The 23911-nt window shown below is 49.7% G+C and overlaps 1 protein-coding gene across 3 annotated transcripts in view; it reads right to left on the bottom strand.

Annotated features, from left to right (window-relative positions):
* Positions 1-23911, bottom strand: part of PRKCE (protein kinase C epsilon) — a 502434-nt gene that overhangs the window by 19579 nt on the left and 458944 nt on the right. For 2 of the 3 annotated variants that reach the window (XM_058684224.1, XM_058684226.1), the window contains exons 12-14: positions 18131-18269; positions 12525-12713; positions 7698-7844 (exon numbers count right to left, since the gene is read on the bottom strand). In XM_058684224.1, coding sequence (XP_058540207.1) covers positions 7698-7844; positions 12525-12713; positions 18131-18269 — 475 coding nt within the window. Of the gene's footprint in view, positions 1-2404; positions 2435-7697; positions 7845-12524; positions 12714-18130; positions 18270-23911 lie in introns of those variants that run through there. The other variant, XM_058684225.1, reaches the window with a different exon arrangement.

Consider the following 23911-nt stretch of genomic DNA (forward strand, 5'->3'; position numbering starts at 1 on the left):
AGGCTCCTCCGGCCACTGGAACCCCTCAGGATGGTAGCATTCAGGTGATTCTTCTTCTTTCTTTTTTTTTAAATTTTGTTTAATGTTTATTTTTGAGAGACAGAAAGACACAGAGCATGATTGGGGGGTGGGGTGCAGAGAGAGAGAGAGGGAGACACAGAATCGGAAGCAGGCTCCAGGCTCCAAGCTGCCAGCACAGAGCCTGATGTGGGGCTTGAACTCACGAACTGTGAGATCATGACCTGAGCTGAAGTCTGACACTTAACCAACTGAGCCACACAGGCGCCTCTATAGGTGATTCTTCTTACGTCAACCAGCCTTCTCCCCTACAGCTTCACAGAGGGTACAAAGTACATGCTCACTAAATTCCCGCTGAAAAGACCTGATGTGAATCCTGCCTTGCCCTCCCCTGCTGCCATGCCTCTTCCCGGTAGCTCTCTGTCCCTAATCCTTTTTGGCTTTCTCTGCCCAGATCCAGCTCCTCCGGAGAACCTTCCTTCCTTCAGTCACACACAGCCCAGTAGGTCCCACGCTCCCCGGCAGGCTGTGTGTGTTACCTCAGGTGCTAGTGGGGTGGGGAGGAGATTAAATTCAATATACACTAGTTCGATGAACCCATGAAGGCAAATCTCAACTGAACAGCTATGAAGTTATAAATGAAAACTTCGGAGCTTACAGAAATGCCCAGCCCAGGGCTCAAATTCCTCCCCTAGGGTAGTGGGTGGGAGCACCAAAGTGATGTGCAGGTCGGGCTATAGGAACGCTCCTGCAAGCAGAATTCCCAGACAGAGAAATCCCTTGTGCAGAGTCAAACATGCCCCACTGAGGCTGTTTAGCTTAGAAACACTTGGGAACCCTCCGTGCTCCTATGGCCACGGTCATGGGGTCTCATCAGACTGCCAGCACTTTAGGGCTGGGCTGCACGGCTGTGCTCGGCAAACAAGACCACTGAGGACAGGGGCAGGGGAAGTAAAGGTGGTGGTAAGCTCACACCATAAAAGGGGGACAGACCCTGCAGGGAAACTTGGGGTTCCTCAAGGGGCATTAGGGCCGGGGTGAGTCTCTGTCTTGCCGTATCTCCTGTCTCCCTGTGCTCTCCCATCCCAGACCAGGGGCAGGGCCGGAATGAAACTCCAGAAGGCTCTCTGCGGGGACTGGATGGTGCTCTTTGCTAGTCCTCTGCCTTGCAATGGCAGCTTCCCCGACCACATGGTGTCATCCCTCATGTGAACCCCTGGCCTCTCCGGGAACTGCGCCCTCTCTAGCCCCCTTGGCTTAGACCCCCGGGGTCTCCAGTACTGTCAGCTTTAGCTCTGTCCTAGCACCCGCTGTATCCCAAGGAATGTGCTAATCACTTCACTTGATTTGCTTTTCACTCCTCACAGACATTCGACGTGGTACATACTACTATCCCTGTTCTACGGATTGGCTCACGGGGGCCCGGAGAGGTGAGACAACTCTCCCAAGATCCTGCAGTGCTAGTTGGAACGTGGCCGCCTCTGATTCCACAGCCTAGCCTCCATACACCGCACTGCCTCCTTAGCTCTTGATTCCTGACGCGAGCGGGAGAAGGAGGGGCTTTGACAGGCTGGGTGGGGATGGTGGCTGGAGAGAAGAACTAAAATTCATAGGGAATCTACAGGTTTATCTAATCCTGTTCATAATTTTATGAGTGGACATTTTTATCCCTATTTTACAGATAAGGAGCTCAGGCCCAAGGAGGCCAGGGGTCTGCAGATGAAGTGAACTCCCGGGCTTACACGGCTAACCCATGACAGCAATTTTCTTCCAACCCAAGTCTCTCTGCGGTCAAAGCCGGTACCGGTCCACTGTGCCATGTCACTACCTGGGCCAACTGCCAGAAACAGCTTCCTGGACATTTCCCATGATGCCCTCTAGGCCCGGACTGGTGTCCTGGCTCTTTGCAGGACCTTGCAGCCTCTTGGAGACGAAGGGCTCCCACTCTGGCCTGGACACAGTCCAGGGGGATGTTCTCACTGATGTCTCTAGGCACTGGCCGGGTCCTGTCCCTGCTCTGCTAGGTGGAGGAGGAGGACAGCCTTTGCTGGTCACCTGGGACTCTGTCTTCAAGGGGCCCACTAACAGGTGGTCTCCTGGGTGGGTTGACGAGCTTCAGGGGAAAGGGTTGCCTTTGCCTGCTCAGCAGGGCTTCTCCTCAGGCTGCTAAGTTGGTGAGGTTGTGAGGATCTCAAACCCACTTCCCGGTTTTCTCTCAGCACAGCCCGGTCATGCAGGAGCATGCAGGAAAGGCCTCCCTCGAGGGTCCCGCCATGCAGTGTGGACGACTGGATGGAAACAGATCATGGGGTTGGAAGGGCCTCCATGTCACCGGGCCTGAGAGGGCTCACCTACCTGGACAGACTCCCCATTCAGGAGGCCTTACCTTAAAGAGGGACATTCACACTGAAGCAAACTTGAAAAGAGAGAACACGTACACAAAGAGAAGTTTACTTGGCCGGCATTTCCCTCATTGCCCTTGGCTTTCACTGAGGATAGCTAGGTTTCTGGGGAGGCAGATCTCTCCCCCCTCCACTGGCTTCCCCCAATTCCAGCGCTGGAGCCCTGGGAGCCATAATCTCGGAGCCTAATGCTTTTTGGGTGCAAGAGGAGTGCCCAGGAAAGAACCTGGAGCGAGAAAATACCTCCAACATCCGCATGGTCACATGATGCCGTTCAAACACACCGAACCCATCACTCTGCCCTCTGCGGTCCCCAAAGAAGGTGAGCTCACCAGTAACACAAAAGCAAAATGTGCTACATTTATTGGCTACTGGATGATGCCATCACCTTGGAACTAAATCCCCAGTGGGACAGACGAATGAACTCTATGCCGGGAGATTTTTTTCCAGCATCAAAGGCCTTGGCTCCAGCCTTACTGGCTTCTCTAGCCCCCCAACCGCTGCTGGGGTGCCTGCCACCCACCCTGTGTGCCCTTGCCGTGAGGCCAGCCACCTCCAGAAATCGATTTGAATACAAGGGTGGCACAGAGTCTTTGGTTTGGTGTTGACGGCACATCACTCGTGCAAAATCAGTTGCAAACGTGGGTGGCCAGAGGGTAGACAGGAGGAATATAAAAGGGAAAGTGAGGGCGGGAGAATACAAGATAGTTGGCAGGACGAACGAGACGAAATCCCCACATTGAAGCAGAGGCCACTGAAAAATGTCCCGAGGTGGGGATTAGTGCAAATGGGCCTAAACCTGAAGGCAGGCAATCCAGTCGGACTAATGACAGCTGGTGAGTCAGGGCAGGGGTTAGACAGGGAGGCTCAGGCGCGAGGGAGCAGAAATCTAAGCTTAGCAAACCTCTCGAGAAGGTAAAGGCCTGGAGGGGACAGCAGCCACCTGAGGTCTGTGAAGGAACTGGACCAGAGGCCAGCAGCCAGCTAGGGATCTGGACAATCTCGGTGAGATCTTTGGAAGGACGAGGATTCCTACGGAGGGGATGGAAACCAGGCCTGGGAGCCTGCCATATCCTCAGCCCCTATGGGGCGACTGAGCCAACCTAGTCTTCAGCAGAGCCAACCTGGGCAGTGTACAGGTTTGCTCTCCCACCACAGGCTGTGCCGTGGAGGAGCTTCATCCCTGCCGCGCGAGCGGGAAGAGTCCGGAGATGCAGAAAACATACCATGGAGTCCTGGCTCTTCTTAAGCCCTGGTGCCTGGATGACGTGACCTCACCTGGCCTCACTCCAGCACCTCCCACCAGACAGAACCAACTCCCTCCTGAATCAAGACAGGCAGGACACCCCCAAGGCCCTTAGACTCGGTATGGCCGGCTCATCCAGTGGGGTGGTCGCTATCCGGCTGTTTTCTGGGCGTGGCGGCATTTTGCTGCGATGTCAACAGGACGTGGGTAGGAGCTAGTGGAGCTAGCCCAAGATAAAGGAGCCCCAGGGTTCCCTCTGTGACTGAATGCCCGGGGCGGGGGGTTGGCATGAGGAGATTAGAGGGTTTCTGTGTATCTCGTTTCACTGCCTTCTAAAACACACACCCCGTGTCTCCTTGAGGCCATCGCCAAATTGCAAGGCTCGCACACTTGTCCTCTCCCTTCTCAAGGAGGATGTCTGTCTCTAAGATCCAAGAAGCTCACACTGCCCTGTCCACTTCTTCCCAATGTCAGGCTCCAAAGCAACTTTCCTTCCTCCCACTGTCACAACCTTTCCTTCTCAGCTCTCCTCAAAGGGCATCGATGTGCCCTAAGGTTATGTGACACCCTCAGCCGGCGGACAGCCTATCTTATGATGGAACCCCTCCCCTGTAAACAGAAGGTGACTTCTGTGGGATGCACTTCAGCCCCCAGTGTCTCTCCCGTGACCACTCGTGGGTGGCTATCTATTTTGCCTGTTGGTAACTGGCCCTACTTACAGAGCATAGCCACCCCCACTGCTGGTGTCTGAGCCAGGAGGGCCTGGCTACCCGTGGTTCCCCCAGGGTTAATCCTGAGTTAGTAAGAGGTGGGTGTTGGCTTCTTAAAACCTTGTGTGAGTTACACGTGGGTCTTGCAAGGCTTTCAGACACGGGAACTAGAGTATGTTTGTCACTGTGGTGGGCTTGAATTCAACTTAAAATTCATTTCTGCTGTGAACAAGCCCACAGAGGACTCAGGGTGGTACCATCAACATTTTTCAGAAAAGAGCTTTCAACTTAGGAGCAGTCTCAGGCAGACCTTTCCAACCTGCTAAGGAGATGTAGACTATTCTTTTCTTTCCCATTTTGATATTTCTCCAGAGACAAATCTCTAGGATATAAATGAGATCAGATACTTAAAAGAACTTGAATACATCTTTAAAGATCTGTAGCTGAGAACTCTGTATGGAACATTATTCGGCTCAAAATGTGACCAGAGACACCTGTTGCACAATGGAAGTTTCCTTTCTTATCCTTCCTTCGGATGGCCTCTCTCTTCCAAACGGAATTCAAACCAGCCAGATAAACATTCTCCCTGCCTCCTCCCCCCCAACCCCCAACAGTGTTAAGGATAACTCTGGAGTTCTGTGGGGGTGAGTAGGGACTTGTACAGAAGGTGACGTGTGAGGTAAGGATGAACTCAGTCTTTGGGAATGCTGACTCAGACAGTTGGACATTGTTGGGAGCTCCTGAACAGCCCCTGCCCTCACTCTTTGCCATCCTCTCAGGGGATGGTCTGGCCCCAGGAAGCCTACTTGAACCCTTCGGCAAAGGAAGCGAGCAGAGTCCTGCCCTCCTGTCCCACACTGGAGGCTCGGGAGAGACCCAAGGGAGGGAAGCACGGGTCCCTTGTGTTCCGGGTGGAGTCCCACCTGACCTCCAGGTCAGCCTGACCCCCTCACCCAGAGATGTACTTCTGCTGCTGGTTCCCAGGGACGCTCTCCCACCCTGCCCCACAGGAGCACCTGCACGCCGGGCCGGCCACCCCTGCCTGTCCAGGCTGGGTGAGGCCTGTCTACCAGTGGACTGGGTCATGGGTTGGCCTCCCGTGTCACCCTTTTCTTCTTCTTCCTCTGTGTCTGGCTCCTTCTCCATCCTGCAGGCCCACAGAAACCTCATGCTTGTTCTTTACGCCCTTCCCTCACTCGGGGGAAGCCAGGCACAGCTCAAAGGGTCGCTTCTCTTGGGTCTGCCCTTTCATTTGGCTCAGGGGTGAGACAGAGGGTCGCAGCCTCGGGAGGAATCCCTGCTATTGCTCGGCCTTAGGGACAGGCTTCTGGAGACAGGAGATTCGCAGGGCCCCTGAAATCTCAGAGCACTTTCCTCTGCTGGGTTTGAGCCATGTTCTGCCTTCTCTTTATCCCAGAGAGAGACTCTTCTCCATGAATCCATACTTTAAAACTTCTTTGGGCCTTTTATCATAAAGATTCTCCCTAATTCCTTGCTTCCCTGTGGCTTCTCAGCAAAGACTTGGGTGCCTGCCTCCGCCCTACCCCAGGCCCGCTCTTCCCTTTGCACCCCCTGCTGACGGTCCCCTCAGCTTGCCCTGTCGTCTGGCCCCACACCCGCAGGAAGAGCTGCCCCTCCAGTCCTGTCTGGCTCTCTATAAGCCTAGCTTTGTGTCGAGTAAGTCATTTTGCAGAACTGTGCTGACTGATCGGTCCCTGCTCTTGCCCTGGGATCCCTTTTGTCAGGTGGATTCTCTACCTCGCTCTACTTCCCACTTTGCTTTGGGTAGATTACCTTAGACTAAACCTGCAATAACATTTTATCCTCGGATCTGAGTCTTTAGTTTTCCCCTCCTTCTCCACCTGGTCTCTGGTTTCCTACTTCCCCTTGCTTTTTCCAGGACACGGTTGATCTTGTCCTTGTAAACCATTCACAGAGACCCTCTGGGTAGGGGGGTAGCCTTTGAGCACGATGGCATGTGCAGGGAGCCCTGCCCAGAGCCAAGGGGGAAATGGGCAGGAGCGAAGGTGATGCTAACAAAGAAAGAAGGTGAGCCTGAATCTAGCCTGTTCCGAGCTGTGTGCCAGCCAGTGAAAGTCGTAAAAACCAAAGGAGGAAGCAGATGAGGAACAGTGACCCAATCAAGCATCCAGGGACAGTCAACCTTCCGTGCTCTAGACTGGCTGAGCCTGGACCATGCTGAGAGTTGCTTTCTACTTGGGACATTTCACAACACTATCAGTAACTGCTCCCCAGAAAACCTCCTGGAATATAACAGAATTCCTCTGTGATGATTCACAAAGCACAGGAGGGTCCGTCCTGTACTTGGCGGTGAGGGAGAGGGGGCTGCATGACACAATGTGGGGTGACTGAGGCTTGACTGGATGGTCTCAGGTCTTTCCTGCCCAGGACCCCGGTCCCAGCATTCCGGGGCTCTTGGCCTGTAATTTCCTAATATTACATACCCCCTTTGCTCCCAGCATACTAACCAGCTGGATACCCCAATTTTCAGTCTGAATAATTGCCTCATCAGGCCACAAGCCAGCAGACTTGGGATACTCCCCCTACACAGGCCTGTATGCACACTCTCAACTTCAAGGAGAGCCCTGCTGACCAGAAGGCCTCCTTCCAGCAGAAGGTCACTGCTAGGACATGGCCTCTGCTCTCTGATTCCTCTTTCCAACAGCTGAGCTTTGACACCCTTTCCTGCAGCCCCTCCGACAGGCATCACTGGGACAGGGCTGAGAACCTGGAAGGAGGTGTATGCTGGGCCAGAGGGAGGCCAGCAGGGACAGCGGGGCAGAGGGGGGTGGGGAGCCCTACAGAGACAGGCTCTTACAGACTCGGCCCCAGGGTTGGTGCAGCACAGCCCTCCCCAGGTGTTGGGCACTGGGTCTTACCTTCTCACGCTGCACTAAGTCCACACAATGACCATGACTGTGACTCTTATTTACCTAGTACTTTTCTTTAAATTGACTCAGTTATAAAGCAAACCCATTTGTTTATAAAGAAACCTTAAATCTCCACCATACACGGCCAACTCATATCATTTGTAACTTCTGATTGAAATCAATCAATTGATCTCTGTTAAAGTTAAAAGTCTTCTGTGTCCCATATGAATCAGCATCTTGGTTATGGCTCTAGGTTATGTATTTTTGACAGTAAACTCTGAGGGCTAGGAGACTCTTTCGGGGAGCAGCTCGGCCACCTCCTGCCCTTGTCATTTTGGCTGGGCATTTTTGGGTCACGTGCCCCAGACCGCTTTTTCTGCGCACCCAGGCCCGACGCACAGTGTGGAATGGGCTCTGGGGCCCTACTTACAATTCGAGGCTTGAAGGGCGGCTTGATCTTCTTCTGCTCCAGGAGAACCCAGTCGATCTCCTTGAAGAACGGGTGCTGCTTGATGGCGTCCTCGCCGTTCTGTGCTGCCACACAGCCCAGGCGCTTGTGGGGGTTCTTGGTCATGAACTGCAGGGAGGAGGGCATAACAGAATGAGTGACAAAGGCTTGACAAGGACAGGCTGTGAGGGAAAGATGAAAGTCAGCCATGGCAACAGCTTCAAGACCATCTCCCAAGCCTGTTTCCTGCACTTTGAGGGACTCTGCCCCTCAGGGTAGTCTTGCATTTTTTTTTTTTTATGTTTATTTATTTGAGAGAGAGAGAGCGAGAGCGAGAGAGAGAGAGAGAGCACACGAGCCAGGATGGGGCAGAAAGACAGGGAGACAGAGGATCCAAAATGGGTTCCGTGCTGACAGCAGAGAGCCTGATGCAGGGTTTGAACTCATGAACTGTGGGATTACAACCTGAGCCGAAGTTGGATGCTGAACCGACCGAGCCACCCAGGGGCCCCAGGGTACTCTTTCACTCTTATACAGAATTTACCATATGCCAGCCGTCATTCTGAACATCGTATATAAATTAATTCATTTCATTCAAATGCAAGCCTCTGAGGTCTATTATTATCCCTATTTTATAAGTGAGGCACAGAGAGGTTAATTAACTTGGCCAAGATCAAACAGCCAACAAGGTACAATGCTGGGATTAGGAACTCAGGCTACTACTAACTCCCTGATTCTCCTCGGGTTCTCAAGTCTTCTAGTTGGGGAGACTGAGATCAGATAAACTCACTCATGCTGAGAGGTCCACAGTCTTTGTTGAGGTAAGGAAAGAGGACCAGATATTCATGCCAAGGTAAATTATCAAAGGCACCCCCTCCACTTCTCCTTTTCCTGGACTCTCTCAGTTTTTTTTTAATTTGAATTTGTAACCTCTAGCATAAAATTTCCATGTAGATCAACTGATTAAAAAACAAACAAGAAAAGGAAAAGTTTACTGCTTGTCTGGTAAGCCACATGGATGTGTTTTCCTCCTTAGCCTTGTGAGAAGAGCTTCTGGCTTGGAGGCAGCTTCCCCAGATGTTAAAATCTGTACTTTTATCTGTATCCCTGATAGTTCCCCACACACCCAGGCGAACTTATTCCTGTTAAGTGAGTCAGTCCTGATGGCAAGTAATTTGAGCAGATGTGTACCATATAACTGAAAAAAATCAGTGCTGGTAGGTGGAAATATTTCTGATAGCCACCCAAAATAAAGGCAGGGGTGTGTGTGTGCACGTGAGCTGGAGACAAAGAGTTAGATTTTACAGGGGGGAAGGCTGAGAGCCTGTATTTAAACAAAGGAATTTAAGAGGACAAGCCATAATCCAAAGGAATAAATTTATACTGATACAATTTCAGGGTTCATCTTCAGGGAGATTTTCCTGGGCAGGGAGAGCTTCTTGCTGACTCTTGCCTGGTGTCCCTGAAGCCAAAGCACATGGACACTGAGCTGGGAGAGCCACAGGTAAGAGAATGCCTTAAGGGGTTTTGGGCAGTTTGGAGTTAGAAATGGTACCAATGCACACCTTGCCCTCCTAATCTAAAAGTCAGCAGAGGCCACCCCTACTTAAACACTCCTGATTCGTAACACCCATAGGATAAAGTCCATACCCCTCAGTTTGGCACATGGAAACTTCTCAGTCTGAACCAAGATTACCCGGTTAGGCTTTTGTATCCTTTATTGCACCTATAATGTCCATATCCAGTCCCTATGTATCCTCTAAGAACCAGGCAAAATACTGCCTCCTCTGTTGAAGCCTCTCCAGATTCTCTCCCCTATAGGGACCTGGGACCTCATGTTTCTCCTTTATTTAAATTATAATTTATGGGGCGCCTGGGTGGCTCAGTCAGTTAAGTGTCTGACTTCAGCTCAAGTCATGATCTCACAGTTTGTGGGTTTGAACCCCGCATCGGGCTCTGTGCTGACAGCTCAGAGCCTGGAGCCTGCTTCAGATTCTGTGTCTCCCTCTTTCTCTGTTCCTCCTCCGCTCATGCTCTGTCTCTCTCTCTCTCCTTCAAAAATAAATTAAAACATTAAAAAAATTTTAATTATAATTTATCTAGGGGCACCTGGGTGTCTCAACCAGTTGAGTGACCAACTCTTGATTTCAGCTCAGGCCATGATCTCAGGGTCATGGGATCAAGCCATATGTTGGGCTCCACACTGAGCGTGGAGCTCAGCCTCTATCTCTGTGTCTCTGCACCTTCCCTGCTCATGTTCTCTCTCTCTTAAAATAAAAAATTAAAAAAATTATAATTTATCTAAACATCCCTTACCCTTGGTGAGCTCTAGGATATAGGAATCAGTCCCATCTTCCCAGCATTTGGTTCAGTGCCTAGCTTCTATTGTGCACTCAGTACATTTAAATGACTAAATAGGGGGCTGAACGCTGGGCCTTAGAGCACAGTGGTAAGGAAGGCAGGCAGCAGGATCAGCACTTACTATTGTACAGGTTGTGCACTGCATAACTCTATGATGCAAACGGCCTTCTCGAGAGCTCTGCACCACTTTGATGTAGGCAGCAGGTCTCAGAGACAGAGCTCAGTGGCCAGTCCCAAACCTGGCCTGGGATTAGAATGTGAGGCAGTAAAGTGTTCCAAGGCCAAGGGAGTAAAGATTCTTCCTTACTCCCTTAGCTCTTCCTGTCCTTCCACTTCTGGGAGACAAAGTATAAGGGCTACTGACAAACATATAGATTTTAACATCTCAAGAAGATGCTCCTGAGCCAGAAGCTCTTACAGGGAAATGCCTTCTCTCAGAGACTTTGCCCTCATGGATCAGTGGACACAGGCACAACTTCTAGCTTCTGAATCTCTGTAGGTCAAAGTTTCTCAACCTCTGTGCTAATGACACTTTGGGTGGGGTACATCTTTGTTGTGGGGACTGTCCTGTGCACGGTAGGATGTTTAGCCACGTCCCTGGGCTCCACCTACTAGATGCCAGCAGCAGCAATGCTCCCTCCCCACCCCAAGTTGTGATGGCAAAAACATCTCCAGACGTTGCCAAACGAATCACACCTAGCTGAGAAACACTGCTCCGGGTTGGCCAAAATGAAAGAGCCTAGTGGGGGTGCCGGCAGGGGGCTCGCTGGAAGGTTTGCCGGGCTGGTGTTCAGGGCGCCGGGCGAGTGATCAGCTCTGCTGGGCTGGTACACTGGGTGTTTTGGGTGCTGCCTGCAGGTTTCTCCTTAGCCGGTATCTGACACAGTGCCTGGTACATAATAGATGCTCACTAGCACACACTAGGTGAGTGAATACACATATTCTATCTGCTTCCTTCACCGCTTTCACCCCAGTGGTGACTATGTGTGGATCTATTTTTTATTTACTGCCCACGTTTGCCTGCTGGATTGTAGTCAACCAATCCAGCAGGACCCTGGCTGTTATAGCCACCAATGCTTACTTAGCATGAGGCATGATGCCCAGCACATTGGAAACACTCAATAAATAATAGGTCATTATGGGTCATTATGGCTCAGTCGGTTGAATGTCTGACTTCGGCTCAGGTCATGATCTCACAGTCGGGAGTTCAAGCCCTGCGTGGGGCTCTGCGCCGACAGCCTTCAGATCCTCTGTCTCCCTCTCTCTGCCCCTCCCTCACTTGTGCTCTCTTAAAAAAAAATAGGTCATTAAATTATTGACTAGGAGGGAGAGAAGGTGGGGGGGAGGGAGAGAAGGTGGGGGGGAGGGAAATTGATGAGTTGAGGGAAAGAAGAAAGGAGGAAGAAAAAAAGAACTGCGGAAGAGAATAGCATGCTCTGATGTGGCATTTTCCAGAATATGGTATGTGTGCTCCCAGACACCTACAAACTGATTTTAGGTCTTTTTACCAATTTCATATGATGATTTATGTTAATTAGTTATGGCAATGATACTGATTTTCCATTTGTGACAGCGATATAGAACTTCTTTGTAAAAAACATGCCATTAGGTAAATATTGGTAGTGCATTGAAAGAACAAGTAAATCACAGTTGAGAGGGTACCTGATATGGGAAATCTGGTGAATGTGATGTGCCAAATACTGAACTTTGGAGCATTCTGGTGGGTGAAAGAAGTCAGGACTGGAAGTCAAGGTTCTGGGGCTGTCACCTCGGTCATGCCTCAACCCTGAGGGTCAGCTGCTCTGCTCACCTTCCCTGCACCCCAGCTTTTACAGCTTTCCAAGGAGGTCAGGGAGCTTCACGTACTTGCCCTAGCACAAGTGGCTTACATGGCGGAAAGAGCCGTGCTGAGGCAGTACTGAGCGTTTCACGTGTGAGGGATTATTTGCAGGGCTGGGGATAGTCTCTCTGTCATGTCTGAATCCAGCGCATGGATTCCACGCCTTAAGCGGACACTTCTTTTCTGATCAGGTCTTCTGCCACAGAGATGCCGTCATGCACGCAGATACACTGTGCTCGCCTCCCTCTTGTCCATCACAGGCTCCAGAGGAAGACGGGTGTGGGTGGTAGGGGAGGACGCAGGGTCCAGTTCCTGGTGTGTAAGGGGGCAGAAGTGATGCTGGCACGGTTTGGGTTGGTTCTGCTCCCTCTGAAATGCAGAGCTCCCTCTCAGGAAACACAAACGCGTCCCTGGCCCACAGAAAGCAACTCGAGCCTCAGCTCCCCACTGTGACTGCCTACCATTCGGCTGCAGCAGAGGTGGGCCAGAGACGGGCGGAGAGGGATAGCGAAAGGGCTCATGGGATGGGAAAGGAGTGACAGGGACAGAGGGAGAAGACAGAGGCCAGGGGAGCAGGCACGAGGGGGAGGGGGAGGGCGAGGACTCACGGCTTTCAGGATGCTGACGGCCTCCTTGCTGAGCCAGACGGGGTAGAGCACGTCGTCATGGAGGATGGACTCAAACAGGTCGTCCTCATTGTCGGCCTCGAACGGGGGCTGCCCAGCCATCATTTCATACATCAGCACCCCCAGGGCCCACCAGTCCACCGAGGGGCCGTACTCCAACTCCTGCAGGATCTGTTCGAGGAAACGGGCAAGGTCAGGGCTCGCCAACGATCCCCACCCACGGCCGCCCTTGTCTCAAGTGCTGTGCGAACTGCCTCGTTATTTCCAGCTTGCTTCTCTGCACAGCAGGGCCCAGGCTGGTATGATTTAGGCTCGAAATCAGCCAATTCAGTGAAAACTGAGTTTAGAACGTGCGATGCTGGGGGCTAACTATCAACTTTCCTCCAAAGTCAACACTGACAGCCTGTCCTCCCGTGGGAATAGATCCTGTTCTTTGAGCAGATGAAGTTCCTGACTTGCGCTTAGGACCATATAAAAATGCACGAGTGTTTTTGACACTAAATTCAGGGTCAGAGGAGCAAGATGCAGACTGAGAGAGACATAAGCAAGCTGTGAATGACTGAGAGCAAACAAGGATTGTCTCACACCGAGCACAGAGCGTGGCGCACACAGTGAGAAGGTGAACAGAAAGTCAGTCTTCTTTAAACTGTGACAATGTCAAGTTCACCTGAGTCCTGTGCTTTTGGAAAAGAAACTGTAGTCAATAAGTCTCCCCATCCTTTTGTGTTCTAACCACAAAGGGTGACTATGTTTTTGGATGTTCCAGGAAGGAAAAAACCCATCTCCAGCATTCCTCACGACTCCCATAAAACCCACTGATGGATCCCTTGTTTGCCTGCCTCTGCAAAGCCCAGGCCCCTTCACTTTCTGTGAGGCATTCTCCTTATTGCAATAGCCCCAATCAAATCCTCTCCTTGATCATCCAGTGTGCTTTATCTTTGTCAACAGTCACTTCTCTCACCTAGGCTCTCAGTCTCTCTTTTTTTCCTCTGACTGCAGGCACAGTTGAATGCATTTATGTTAAATGCATGTATGACACGTGGCTGAGGAATGTTCTGTGCCATCACCTTCCTGCATGGCGTGTGGGGACTGCAGTTCTAAAAAATGAATCACAATTTCAGTATCTGGGAGAAACGCCACCTAAAGTTAGGAAGCTACAGAACCTTCAGAAAAGTGAGTAATTTTTTTTCTGGAGCACTGGCTATGGGTTCCAGTGGAAGAGATGGAAGACTAATTGGGATGTTTCCACTCTATTCCAAGTTTGGTGCTAAGTTCTTTCTGGGTGATCTGGAGCCACTCACTTGACTTCCTCATCCGATGAAGCTCAGATTCTCAGCTCAACCTTGTAAGATGAATCAAGGTGGAAGATTTGAAAGCATATTGCAAAGTACAAAGCTCCAGATAATTGGAAGGTGGTAGGAGATCCAAGTTTTCTTCTGTTAGCTTTGGTCTCCATGTATACAAAGTACGTGGTAGGTCAATGGTCTATGTGTGGCTCAGGGTAGAAATAAATGCTGCGCTGTCCCCACTGCTAAGGAAGGGATTATGAAGTGCTGTCCCCATCCCATAATTATCTTCTCCTCTTATCAGAGCAGGAGTAGGCCTGGTGCTGCCCAAGAACAGAAGGGCAGAGGAGATGACCTCTCCTGGTTTCTCTCAGCTCTGTAATTCTATGGAGAATTCCCCAAAGTGATGGTGACGGAGGACAAGCAGGGGTGGGGTGCATGTCCTAAAAGGGGTGTGCATCCAGGACTCTCCCCAAAATGGCAAAGGCCATGAACAGTCTTGTCAGTTTGCAGGTAACTTCACAGGGAACTTGTCCAGAGCAAGGCTCCAGTTCAAGTTCTCAGATTTCAGGACAGCCAGGGAAGAGGATGCTGACTGTGAGGACCGGGGCTTTCCATGGTCTCTCAAAACACCCCTCTAGAGACTAGAGATTTCTTGGGATTAAGTAAAAAAAGACTTGGGAGGAATCATTTTGAAAACATTAAAAGCACGCATGATTTAAGAATTTAAGAATCCTTTTAATTTAGAATGGAAAGAAATGCAAGCAAACGCAGCCATCTTTGAATTATTTGGGGCTGGCACTCTGTTTGGTGAGTATCTTTGGTCTCTTAGCTCAGTGGTCATCACATGGTATCTGAGGGTCAGTAAGCTCTGCTGTCCCAAGAAGCCAGTAATGCTACTCTGTGCCAAAGCCAAAGCCAGCGAGTGGCTCTGTCAGTCATGAATGAGCCAACACGTTGTGCGGCTCAGCATGGCATTGCTGGTTTTGAGGGCATCGCTATCACCCATCTTGTCCAGAAAGCTTTCTCATATTCCCCCAGCTTTCCTCTTACCTTCTGACATCCTAAGACCCTTTCCTGTCCCTAAGATCTTTAGGCACTTTCCATATACTACCGTGATTTTGGTTATTTTTTCATGGTCAATTGTTCCCTCTGGGCGTCTCTAAGGCACCGGGCATAAGGGTTCTAGCATGCTTCTGAGCAACGCCCCCCACCCCCTGCTCCCCCACAACCAGGCCAATTGCAGCACTCGGGACACTGGCTGCCACATGTGCCCCAGTGTGTGTCTCACTGGGTGTGCTTCCTTCTCTCTTGGGTTCAGGGGGCTTGGGGTGCCAGGGTGGCCACCCTCCAGCCTCCAGGAGGTGGAAGATCTGGGTTCAGTGTCTCCACAGGGTGGTGGGGAGGTGACCTCCAGGTGGCCCATGTGTGCTCAGCCAGGACGGCTCTGTAGAAACCACAGAGCGGCCCTGCCCACCCTTCCCCAGGCCCACTCCAGAGCCTTCCGTTTTGGGGAGGCATCTTTTGTAAAATTCCTTTCGGGCTTGGCCCTAATTTTATGCTTTCTCACCAGCTTGTCAACAATGGAGAGGTGAGAAGGGCAAGGCTTCACACGCCACGGGAGGGCACCTGGTACAGTGGCTACCCCCTTGAATTGGTCAGAGCCCGGGTAGAAGAGAAGGGCAGGCATTGGGCCTAATGGCGCCAGTCATACCCAGGGCTGGCTGCCATTTCCTGGGGAGCACGCGCTGGGCATGGGAAATGGAGAGGGGGTGCAGTGGGGGGTAGCCCAGGTCGCATGGTGGGAAGAGAAGCCTTGGGGAAGAGCTAGCACCAGATGAGCTTGCGCCTCATTAGGTGTCTCTGGTTTCAGGGTTAACCCAGGCGCCTCACAACCCCTCCCTGTTTGAATAGAGGCTTATGGTTTCTCAAGCATTTCCATGCTCTAATCTCATTAGATTCTTATAACACCTTGATGAGGTAGGTAGGGCGGGAATTGTTATTCCTATTTGAAAGATGAGGAAGCTGGGGGGTTGAAAACATTTTGTGACTTGGTCAAGGTCCCATGGGGGCATCAGTGGTCAAGTCTAGCCTGGAAACTCAACTCTCAGGACTGTGCTTTTCCCACACTGCACGTGCCAGCAACAGTGATGATGGTGATGGAGCTACTACGTATTGTCCCAGTGCTCACTGTGGGCCAGGCACCAGGCTAAATGCTTTAGAGGCATAATTTCATCTAACCTCCCCCATAGCCCTTGATAAAAGTAGCAGTGTCTCTATCAGTTGTAATTTGCCTACAGGAAGACCAGGGATTGCTTTTGGCATTGCACACATAGTGGAGATTCTGCACTGCGGACATAAAGATGGAATGGGAAGGAACAGTGTCTGCGCCTCCTTATAGACCGAGAGATCAGCCCTATTCATTGTGACTCTCATCAATGGACTGCCTTTCATGAAGGTTGTGTGGGCGTTTTGTTCATCATAAAGTGAATGTTTGCCTTGGGCTGGGTCCTTAACTACTATGCTGGCCTGTTAACCCTTTGTCTCTGGCATCAGCTTACAGAGGAATTGGAACCAAGTATTCTGATGATAAGAAATGAATGAGGAAGATGGTAAAAAAGAAGGTCCCAATTGAGAGCCCTCACTTTTGCTGATTTCTCCTCAAAGATTAAATTCCTAGTGTTCCTACTAAGGAAGATATTTTGAAATCTCTCCTTTCAGATCTCTTAGAAGATAAAGGTCCTAAGGGAATTCAACTATTACTTAACATCCTCACATCTCTCCTCAGGCCCCCCATGTCTTGTCCGGTCTGTGAAAAGTCTCTTCATTGACCTTCCCTCACTCTCTGTCTTCTGAGCTATAGTGCTGTTGCCTGTCTGCGTCCTGGGACAGGTGTGAGAAACCTGGACACCCTCCAATGGAAAACTCTTAGTGGGTCTATAGAGCCTACAGGAAAAAGACCACTTTCCTTGATCCTTTTTCCTAATTTTATCTATTACCATAAATAGCTATACTATTTTCCTTTTCTGGACAAGGCCAAGAATATTCTCATCCCTTCAACTGTGTTCATGGTGGAGTGTCACAAGTTCAAATTCATTTATTCATTCAACGAACCATGACTAAAAGCCTGATCTGTGGGCTGGTTCCTGGACTCAGATTAGAAACACAGCCTCTGCCCTAAAGGATTCAGAGCCCAGGGATACTGAACCTCCTGTACTGCCCTGCCCCCACCCCAATCTTCCCTGTTGTTTTCGGGAATGCTTCCCACTCCCTACCACCAAAGGAAATCCTGCTGATTCTTGACAACTTAGTTTATCTACCAGGTGCTCCAAGAAGACTCCCCTTATCCCTGAGGATACCATCTTGTCTCTCATATCTATTTATTCTGCTTAATTAGTTGTTTACTTATCTGCCACTGCCTCTGGACCAGAAGTTCTTTTAGGAGAGTGATGAGTGTTTAGCCAATTCTTTATCCCCACTTTGCTTTGTGTCTAGCAGGTGCTCAAACAATGCCACTGAAAGGAAATGAAATCTGAATGGGCTAACACCTACCCACCACGGGCAGTGCTTAATGGGGATTGGTATTTCCTTCCCATCTTACATGTGTCAGAACCCTCAAGTCCATTTTTATTAAGCATCTGTGATATACTTTGTCCTAAATTGGAATCATGTCACACTAGGTATCACTCAACCTAGGTAAGATTGATTTGGAGAAATTCGAAGCAAATACTTGATGAGGAACAAAACATCCAGACAACTTTACAAAAGGCAGCCCATCAGTAGGGCTCCCAGTGGACATCTCTGATCTATGTGTATCAGATATACATAGAGCTTTCCTCTTCCTGCTTGACCCTGTGCACCTGCTATGCAGAATCGCCACACCACTAGGAAGGGCAAATAATTCTTGGTTTTACTGTAGGTGCGTTACAGCTAATGAAGAAGCTAACTGCTGCCTTTATCGATGGTGCTCCTTTATTCCGGTTATTAAGAAGTGAAAACAATGATAGAAGTCTACAAAGTTCTCTTAGTCTTACTTTCATTGGTAGTTCTGGACTGAGAGGGAAGGACCTGCCCAGGTTTGGGGAATGGCCTGTTCACAGTTTGCCCAGTATCTCTCTTATCACCGTCAACTTCCTTACGGAGAAATCAGCAAACCTTCTACCTTTCCTTTTCTCCCTCCTCCCTCAGAATCTATCCTAGTTTTCTAGAACCTTCCCCCAGCACCAGTAAGTGACCCCAGTGCATGGGAATGGATCCCTGCCTCTGCCCTGGTGGAAGAAGGTGGTTAGCACATGGTCTTACCTCGGGTGCGATGTAGTCAGGAGTTCCACAGAATGTGGTGGTTGTGACGCCGTTCAGAATCCCCTCCTTGCACATCCCAAAGTCAGCTAGCTTGCAGTGACCTTCTGCATCCAGAAGGATGTTGTCCAGTTTCAAATCCCTGCAAGAGGGGTCAGAACCACATGATTAGTGCTTCAGCCACCCCAATATGGTCTTCTTGAGTTGGAGAGATGTGGCCATCTCAGGGAAATCTGCGATAAAAAGGAAAGCCTTTGAGGAGGCTTGACCTGCTGGCAACCAACCTCTGTCCAGGGTTCTTGCCCAAGTTGAGCAACCCCTAAAGGTGCCTCCATTGTCCCCAACATGATAGGGGAGCTCCTAATATCTCAAGACTACTGTGGTTTAATAAAATCAGTAGCTATTTATTGAAGCCCTACTATGTGCTGCAATTCAAATTATTTAGACCTTGATATGAGAGAGAGAAGCAACTTATCCCCCTTCCTTCATGGGTTAACCATAGGGATCAGTTGGAGGGACAAGACTAATGCATAGTAACATCGATGACTCAGATAAAACCACAGAAAGATCAGATGCTACTTTACAGGACACCAACTATGTGAGCTATTGTGTTTCATGGGGAAGACCACTGACAGCAGCTGCAGGCTGGGAGAGCTTCAGAAAAAAAAGGACTCTCAAGAGAAGCTTGGAGAGATGGTTAGGTTTGGAAAGGGCACAAAAAGAAAAGGTGGGAGGGAAGGGAAAGCCAACACAGCAGGTGTAAAAAGCAGTGAAAGGACCAGAGAATTGGGCTCCAGTGAATGGCGGGGCAAGACAGGCAGATTGAAACCAACCCCAAAGAGCCTAGAATGCAAGAGGGGTTTGAAATTCCTGCTGAGGACAACGAGAGACCTGCCTGCATGAGCACGATCTATTTGTAAGATCTGTCTTCTCTGGGCAAGCAGGCAGAGGGGGGAAAGGTTCTGGGGACAGGAGGGAAGACACACTGGTGGCAACAACCAGGGCCTACAGAGACCAGGTGGTTCCTTGCAGTGAGTGAGGGCCACAAAGGGTGGGTGGGGGCCTGCTGGCCTCAGTCAGTGTAGCTCTCTTGCATCCTGCTTTACAGTTTGGGGTTCTACATAAGATCCTGTATAAAAGCTGAAGTTCTGGATAAGAATTCCCCTACCAACCAAATCTGCAAACCCCAACCCTGTCCCGTAGAAGAACCCAGACTGTCAGATGGAGGTCCTCACCCTGGGCCTCCCTCAGCATCCACTCTGGAATGGGGCCAGGGTCTTACAAAGAAGGCCCATTGCCCCGCACATAGAGCAAGAGGCGCCTTTCTCACAAGTCTGCTGGCGTCTGGATTTGAACTTCAGCCATCATCAGAGATCTGGGCCTGAGTGCAAAGGTGGGGCAGGAAACATTTCAGGGCCTGCCTGCTTTGCACCCACAGCCCTGTTTCCGCTTACAGCTGGGACTTCTTGAGAAAAGAGAAAGCTCATAAAATATGCTGTTCTAAGCAGATGCTTGTGAACTACAGAAAGAACAGGGAGCCCAACCAAGCCACGCCACTGGGACTGGGCTCCTCGACCTTCTACCCTGGCCACTGTGTGTGGTCAGGGCTCAGCTCTGGCTGGGGTGGGAGGGAAGGGAAAAGAACACTGACTTGGGCACAGGAAGCCTGGGTTTTAATCCCTCTTGTGGCATGGCCCTGGTGAATTCACCTTGTGGGTCTGTTATCTGGTCTATCAAATTGGGATGACACTTTCCTGCTTGTCTAAAGGGTTGAGATAGTTTGTGTAGAAGTAGCAGGCCTTTATACCATTACACCCACTTCCTTCACAAGGAAACTGAGTTGGAGGGGAGTGGGTGTTCTGTCTGCCCATCTGAAAATGTTGGCATCGTCAAGAGGTGAACCTATGTGCCCTACTGAGTTACAGCCCCTTGCTGCTCCCTAATCTAGTGTTGCCTTGTCAAGGCCCACACGCACGCACCATGGTCACCATGGCAACACTTGCAATTGTAGCAGCAATAAACAAACATGTGGAAAGCACCTCTGTGGTCTACAAACCACATTCATGTTCTGAACAAGGGTTCAGAAGAACATGCTTTGCTATTATCGTGGCAGCGGTAAGCAAGTGGAAGCTGGAAAGAGGTAGGTGATTTCTGGAAGGTGACGAGGGGGTTGATGTAACTAGGACTTGAACTGGGTCCTCTGCTCTAAAATCTGGTGTTCTTGCCTCTGTGTACTACACTCCTCTACTTCCTGCCTTCCTGTTGGTGGTCTTCTTCCAATGCCAGCCACCAGCCCCAATTTAGAAAGGCCCCACCTGCTCCCTCTCAAGCCCTCTCTTTTAAAGCCTTGTCATTGGAAGGGTGCACTCTGCTTTGTACGAATGGAGGAGATTCGGAAGATTCCAAGCCAGCCTGAACTTTGCCCTTCTAAAAATTCAACTCCGCACTTCCTTCTGCTCAGGATTCCTACTCAGGACAAGAGAAGGTGGAATGTCTTTCTTCTCCCTCTTCTGCTCTCTGCCTGTCCTAGCCCTGGCCCAGGTACACACTGTCCCCCTGCTCCTTGCCTTCTCTTCTCCCCGAGGGAAGAAGCCACCCCATGCTGAAGGCCCAGGGGGACCACGAGGGCCGAGTATGTTCTGTAGGCAGTCCACGGGCAGCTGTCCCCTCTGCTGTGGGGAAGGGAGGCCCCAGGCTAAAGCACATCTTCACACTGTCCCACCGCTGATGCCAGAAATCCTGCCACTACTCACCTCTTCAAATTTCCCCTCTGCTGTCTGTGTTTCTCTAGCGCTCTGCCTCCCCACATGAAACCATGTCTCATGGAAGAGATGGTGACTTAAGTTCCTTTCCTCTGTGACAGGGGAGACTGGTGCAGCTGGAAAGTCCCCTGGGGACCAGAGATGCCACAATTAAAACTTTATTCCCCTGGGGGTCTTCAGTCTCTTTAAAAAGAAAACTACCCACACTGCTGGGACTAAGCCTGCCTGGTGCTGGGCTCTCAGTGAGTTCTGAGTGGGGTTTCAGTGGATGGCACAGCCAGAGCCATGTTTTGCTCAGGCAGAGGAAAAGGGAGAGAACGCCCTTCCCTACAAGGGCATAGGGGCCCAGGGCCCTTCACGGAAGGTGGTGTCCCTGGAATCCTGCTTGCTGAATGGCTGGCTGAGGGTGGTGGCCCCTCTTGGTTCTCCCTCCCTCCTCCTGGGCCGCACTGCTGCCCCAAGACCCCCCGCCCCCCCCCTCCACTTTCTACTTGCCGTTCCGGCCCCAGGATCTCCTCACCTGCTGGCTTTTAGTGCTGCCTGTTCCGAGGGGTCTCTAAAGCTTCCCTGGGAAGGAGATCAGAACAATGGTTTCTCAGCCTTGCTGGCTCTGAGGCCCAGCTCGCAGGGCAGGGTGAGTGGGCTCTTCTCCTTCCTAGGTGTTCCCCAGGCGCTCAGGTCAGGGGCTGGGCACATAGTGGGTTCTCATCGAACTTGTTGACTGATAGCTTTGCAAAGAGGGATTTCTGACTAGATATTAACCCCCATCAGTCCTCAAATACAAGGGCAGGGTACATTTGAGGACTGGGGACATTTTTAAAGGAATGGGGTCATTTTTTTTAATAGTGGAAAAAAATACAGCAAAATCCTTTCCCCTATATATGAATAAATATGACTAGCTTTTACTTATTAAATTAATAGTTTCAACATTTTAAATAGACAATGCCTTCATATGTTCTAAAACCCAAAGGGCATACATAACAATAAAAATTCTCCCTACTGCATCTGTTCTCCAGACACATTTTCCCCCTACAGGCAACTGCATTAAAAAAAATGTTTAGGGGCGCCTGGGTGGCTCAGTTGGTTAAGCATCCAACTTCGGCTCAGGTCATGGTCTCGTGGTTTGTGGGTTCGAGCCCTGCGTCAGGCTCTGTGCTGACAGCTTAGAGCCTGGAGCCTGATTCGGATTCTGTGTCCACCTCCCTCTCTGCCCCTCCCCTGCTCATGCTCTGCCTCTATCTCTCAAAAATAAATAAGTGTTAAAAAAATTTTTTAAATGTTTATTTTTGAGAGTGAGCAAGGGAGGGGCAGAGAGAGAGAGAGAGAGAGAGAGAGAGAGAGACACGGAGACAGAGGATCTGAAGCAGGCTCTGAGAGCACAGAGCTTGATGCAGGACTTGAACTTACAAACTGTGAGATCATGACCTGAGCCTAAGTCAGATGCTTTGACTGAGCCACCCAGGCGCCCCAGGCAACTGCATTTTATTCACGTCTTGTGTATCGTCTTGGTCACATTTTACGCATAAATAAGAATACTTCATATCCCTCCTTTTAACTAATCACGACCTTACTACATGCACTGTTTTGCGCGTTACCTTTTCCATTATATGTATTGGAGATCTGTCTTGGCACATAAAGAGGCTATTTTTTGTGGCTGTATAACACTCTACCATATTTATTGGGGAACGTTTAGCTTGCTTTCAATTATTGGGCTATTACAAACAATGCTGCTGTAAAGATGCTTATAAATATATGAAGGAAATTTCTGAGTCAGATAGAACGGGAATGTAGATTTTGATGGATGTTGCCAAGCTGCCCTCCTTAGAGGTTGAAGGATTTACACTTTTTTTTTAAATGTTTATTTATTTTTGAGAGGGAGAGACAGACAGACGACAGAGTATGGGCAGGGGAGGGTGCCTGAGCTGTTAGCACAGAGCCTGACACTGGGCTCAAACCCATGAACCATGAGATCGTGACCTGAGATGAAGTTGGACACTTAACCAACTGAACCACCCAGGCACCCCAACGATTTACACTTCTGTCAGCAGTCCATGATAGTGCCTCCTTGCCAAATGGTAAATTATTGAGTTACTGGTAGTCTGACAGGTAAAAACAGTGAGTTTCTGGTAGTCTGATAGGTGAATACAGTATCTCAGTATATCCTTAAGTTTCTCTGTAAGTTTGAATATTTTTTCATACGTTTAAAAGATATCAGTATTTTTTTTTTCTGTGAACTGTTGTCGTTTTTATTTCATGGTGTTTGTTTCTCATTGGTTGTTTTTTTTTTTTTTTTTTTTAGGGAGCTCTTTCTAGATTAGGAAGTGAACTTTGAGTGGCAGAGGAATTGCAAATTCTTCTCCCAGGTTAATTTTTGATATTGCTTATGGTGGTTTATTTTATGGTTTTTGGATTTTATGTCTTAATTTGAAAGGATTTACCCCTTTCAAAGTTAATAAAAGCATTTTCCCAAGATCCCCCTTTGTACTTTTCTGCTTTCATTTTATTAAAAAAAAATTTTTTTTTAATGTTCATTTATTTTTGAGAGAGACAGACAGAATGCAAGTGGGTTGGGGCAGAAAGAGAGGGAGACACAGAATCCGAAGCAGGCTCCAGGCTCTGAGCTGTCAACACAGAGCCTGACGTGGGGCTTGAACTCACAGAGCTGTGAGATCATGACCTGAGCCGAAGTCGGATGCCCAACCGACTGAGCCACCCAGGCACCCCTGCTTTCATTTTATAAACAGAAGTCTTTTGACGTGTTTGGAATTTGGCCTGATAAAAGTACGAAGCAGAGACCCAACTTGGGTTCCAATCCCATATGTTGGATAGTTCGTGGACTGAAACACCACCTTCTCAAATGCTGTTACTAGCTCTCCATAAGCATTTGGACTTATTTATGTACTCTTCATTTGATGATGTTGATCTATATCACACTTTTTAAATTACTGTGGGTTTATAAAACATTTTCACATCCAGTAGGGCTGATCCCCTTCTTTCTTAAAATTTCCTAGCTACTCTTGCT

This window comes from Neofelis nebulosa, chromosome 9 (genome assembly GCF_028018385.1).
Source record: "Neofelis nebulosa isolate mNeoNeb1 chromosome 9, mNeoNeb1.pri, whole genome shotgun sequence".
Lineage (NCBI taxonomy): Eukaryota > Metazoa > Chordata > Mammalia > Carnivora > Felidae > Neofelis > Neofelis nebulosa.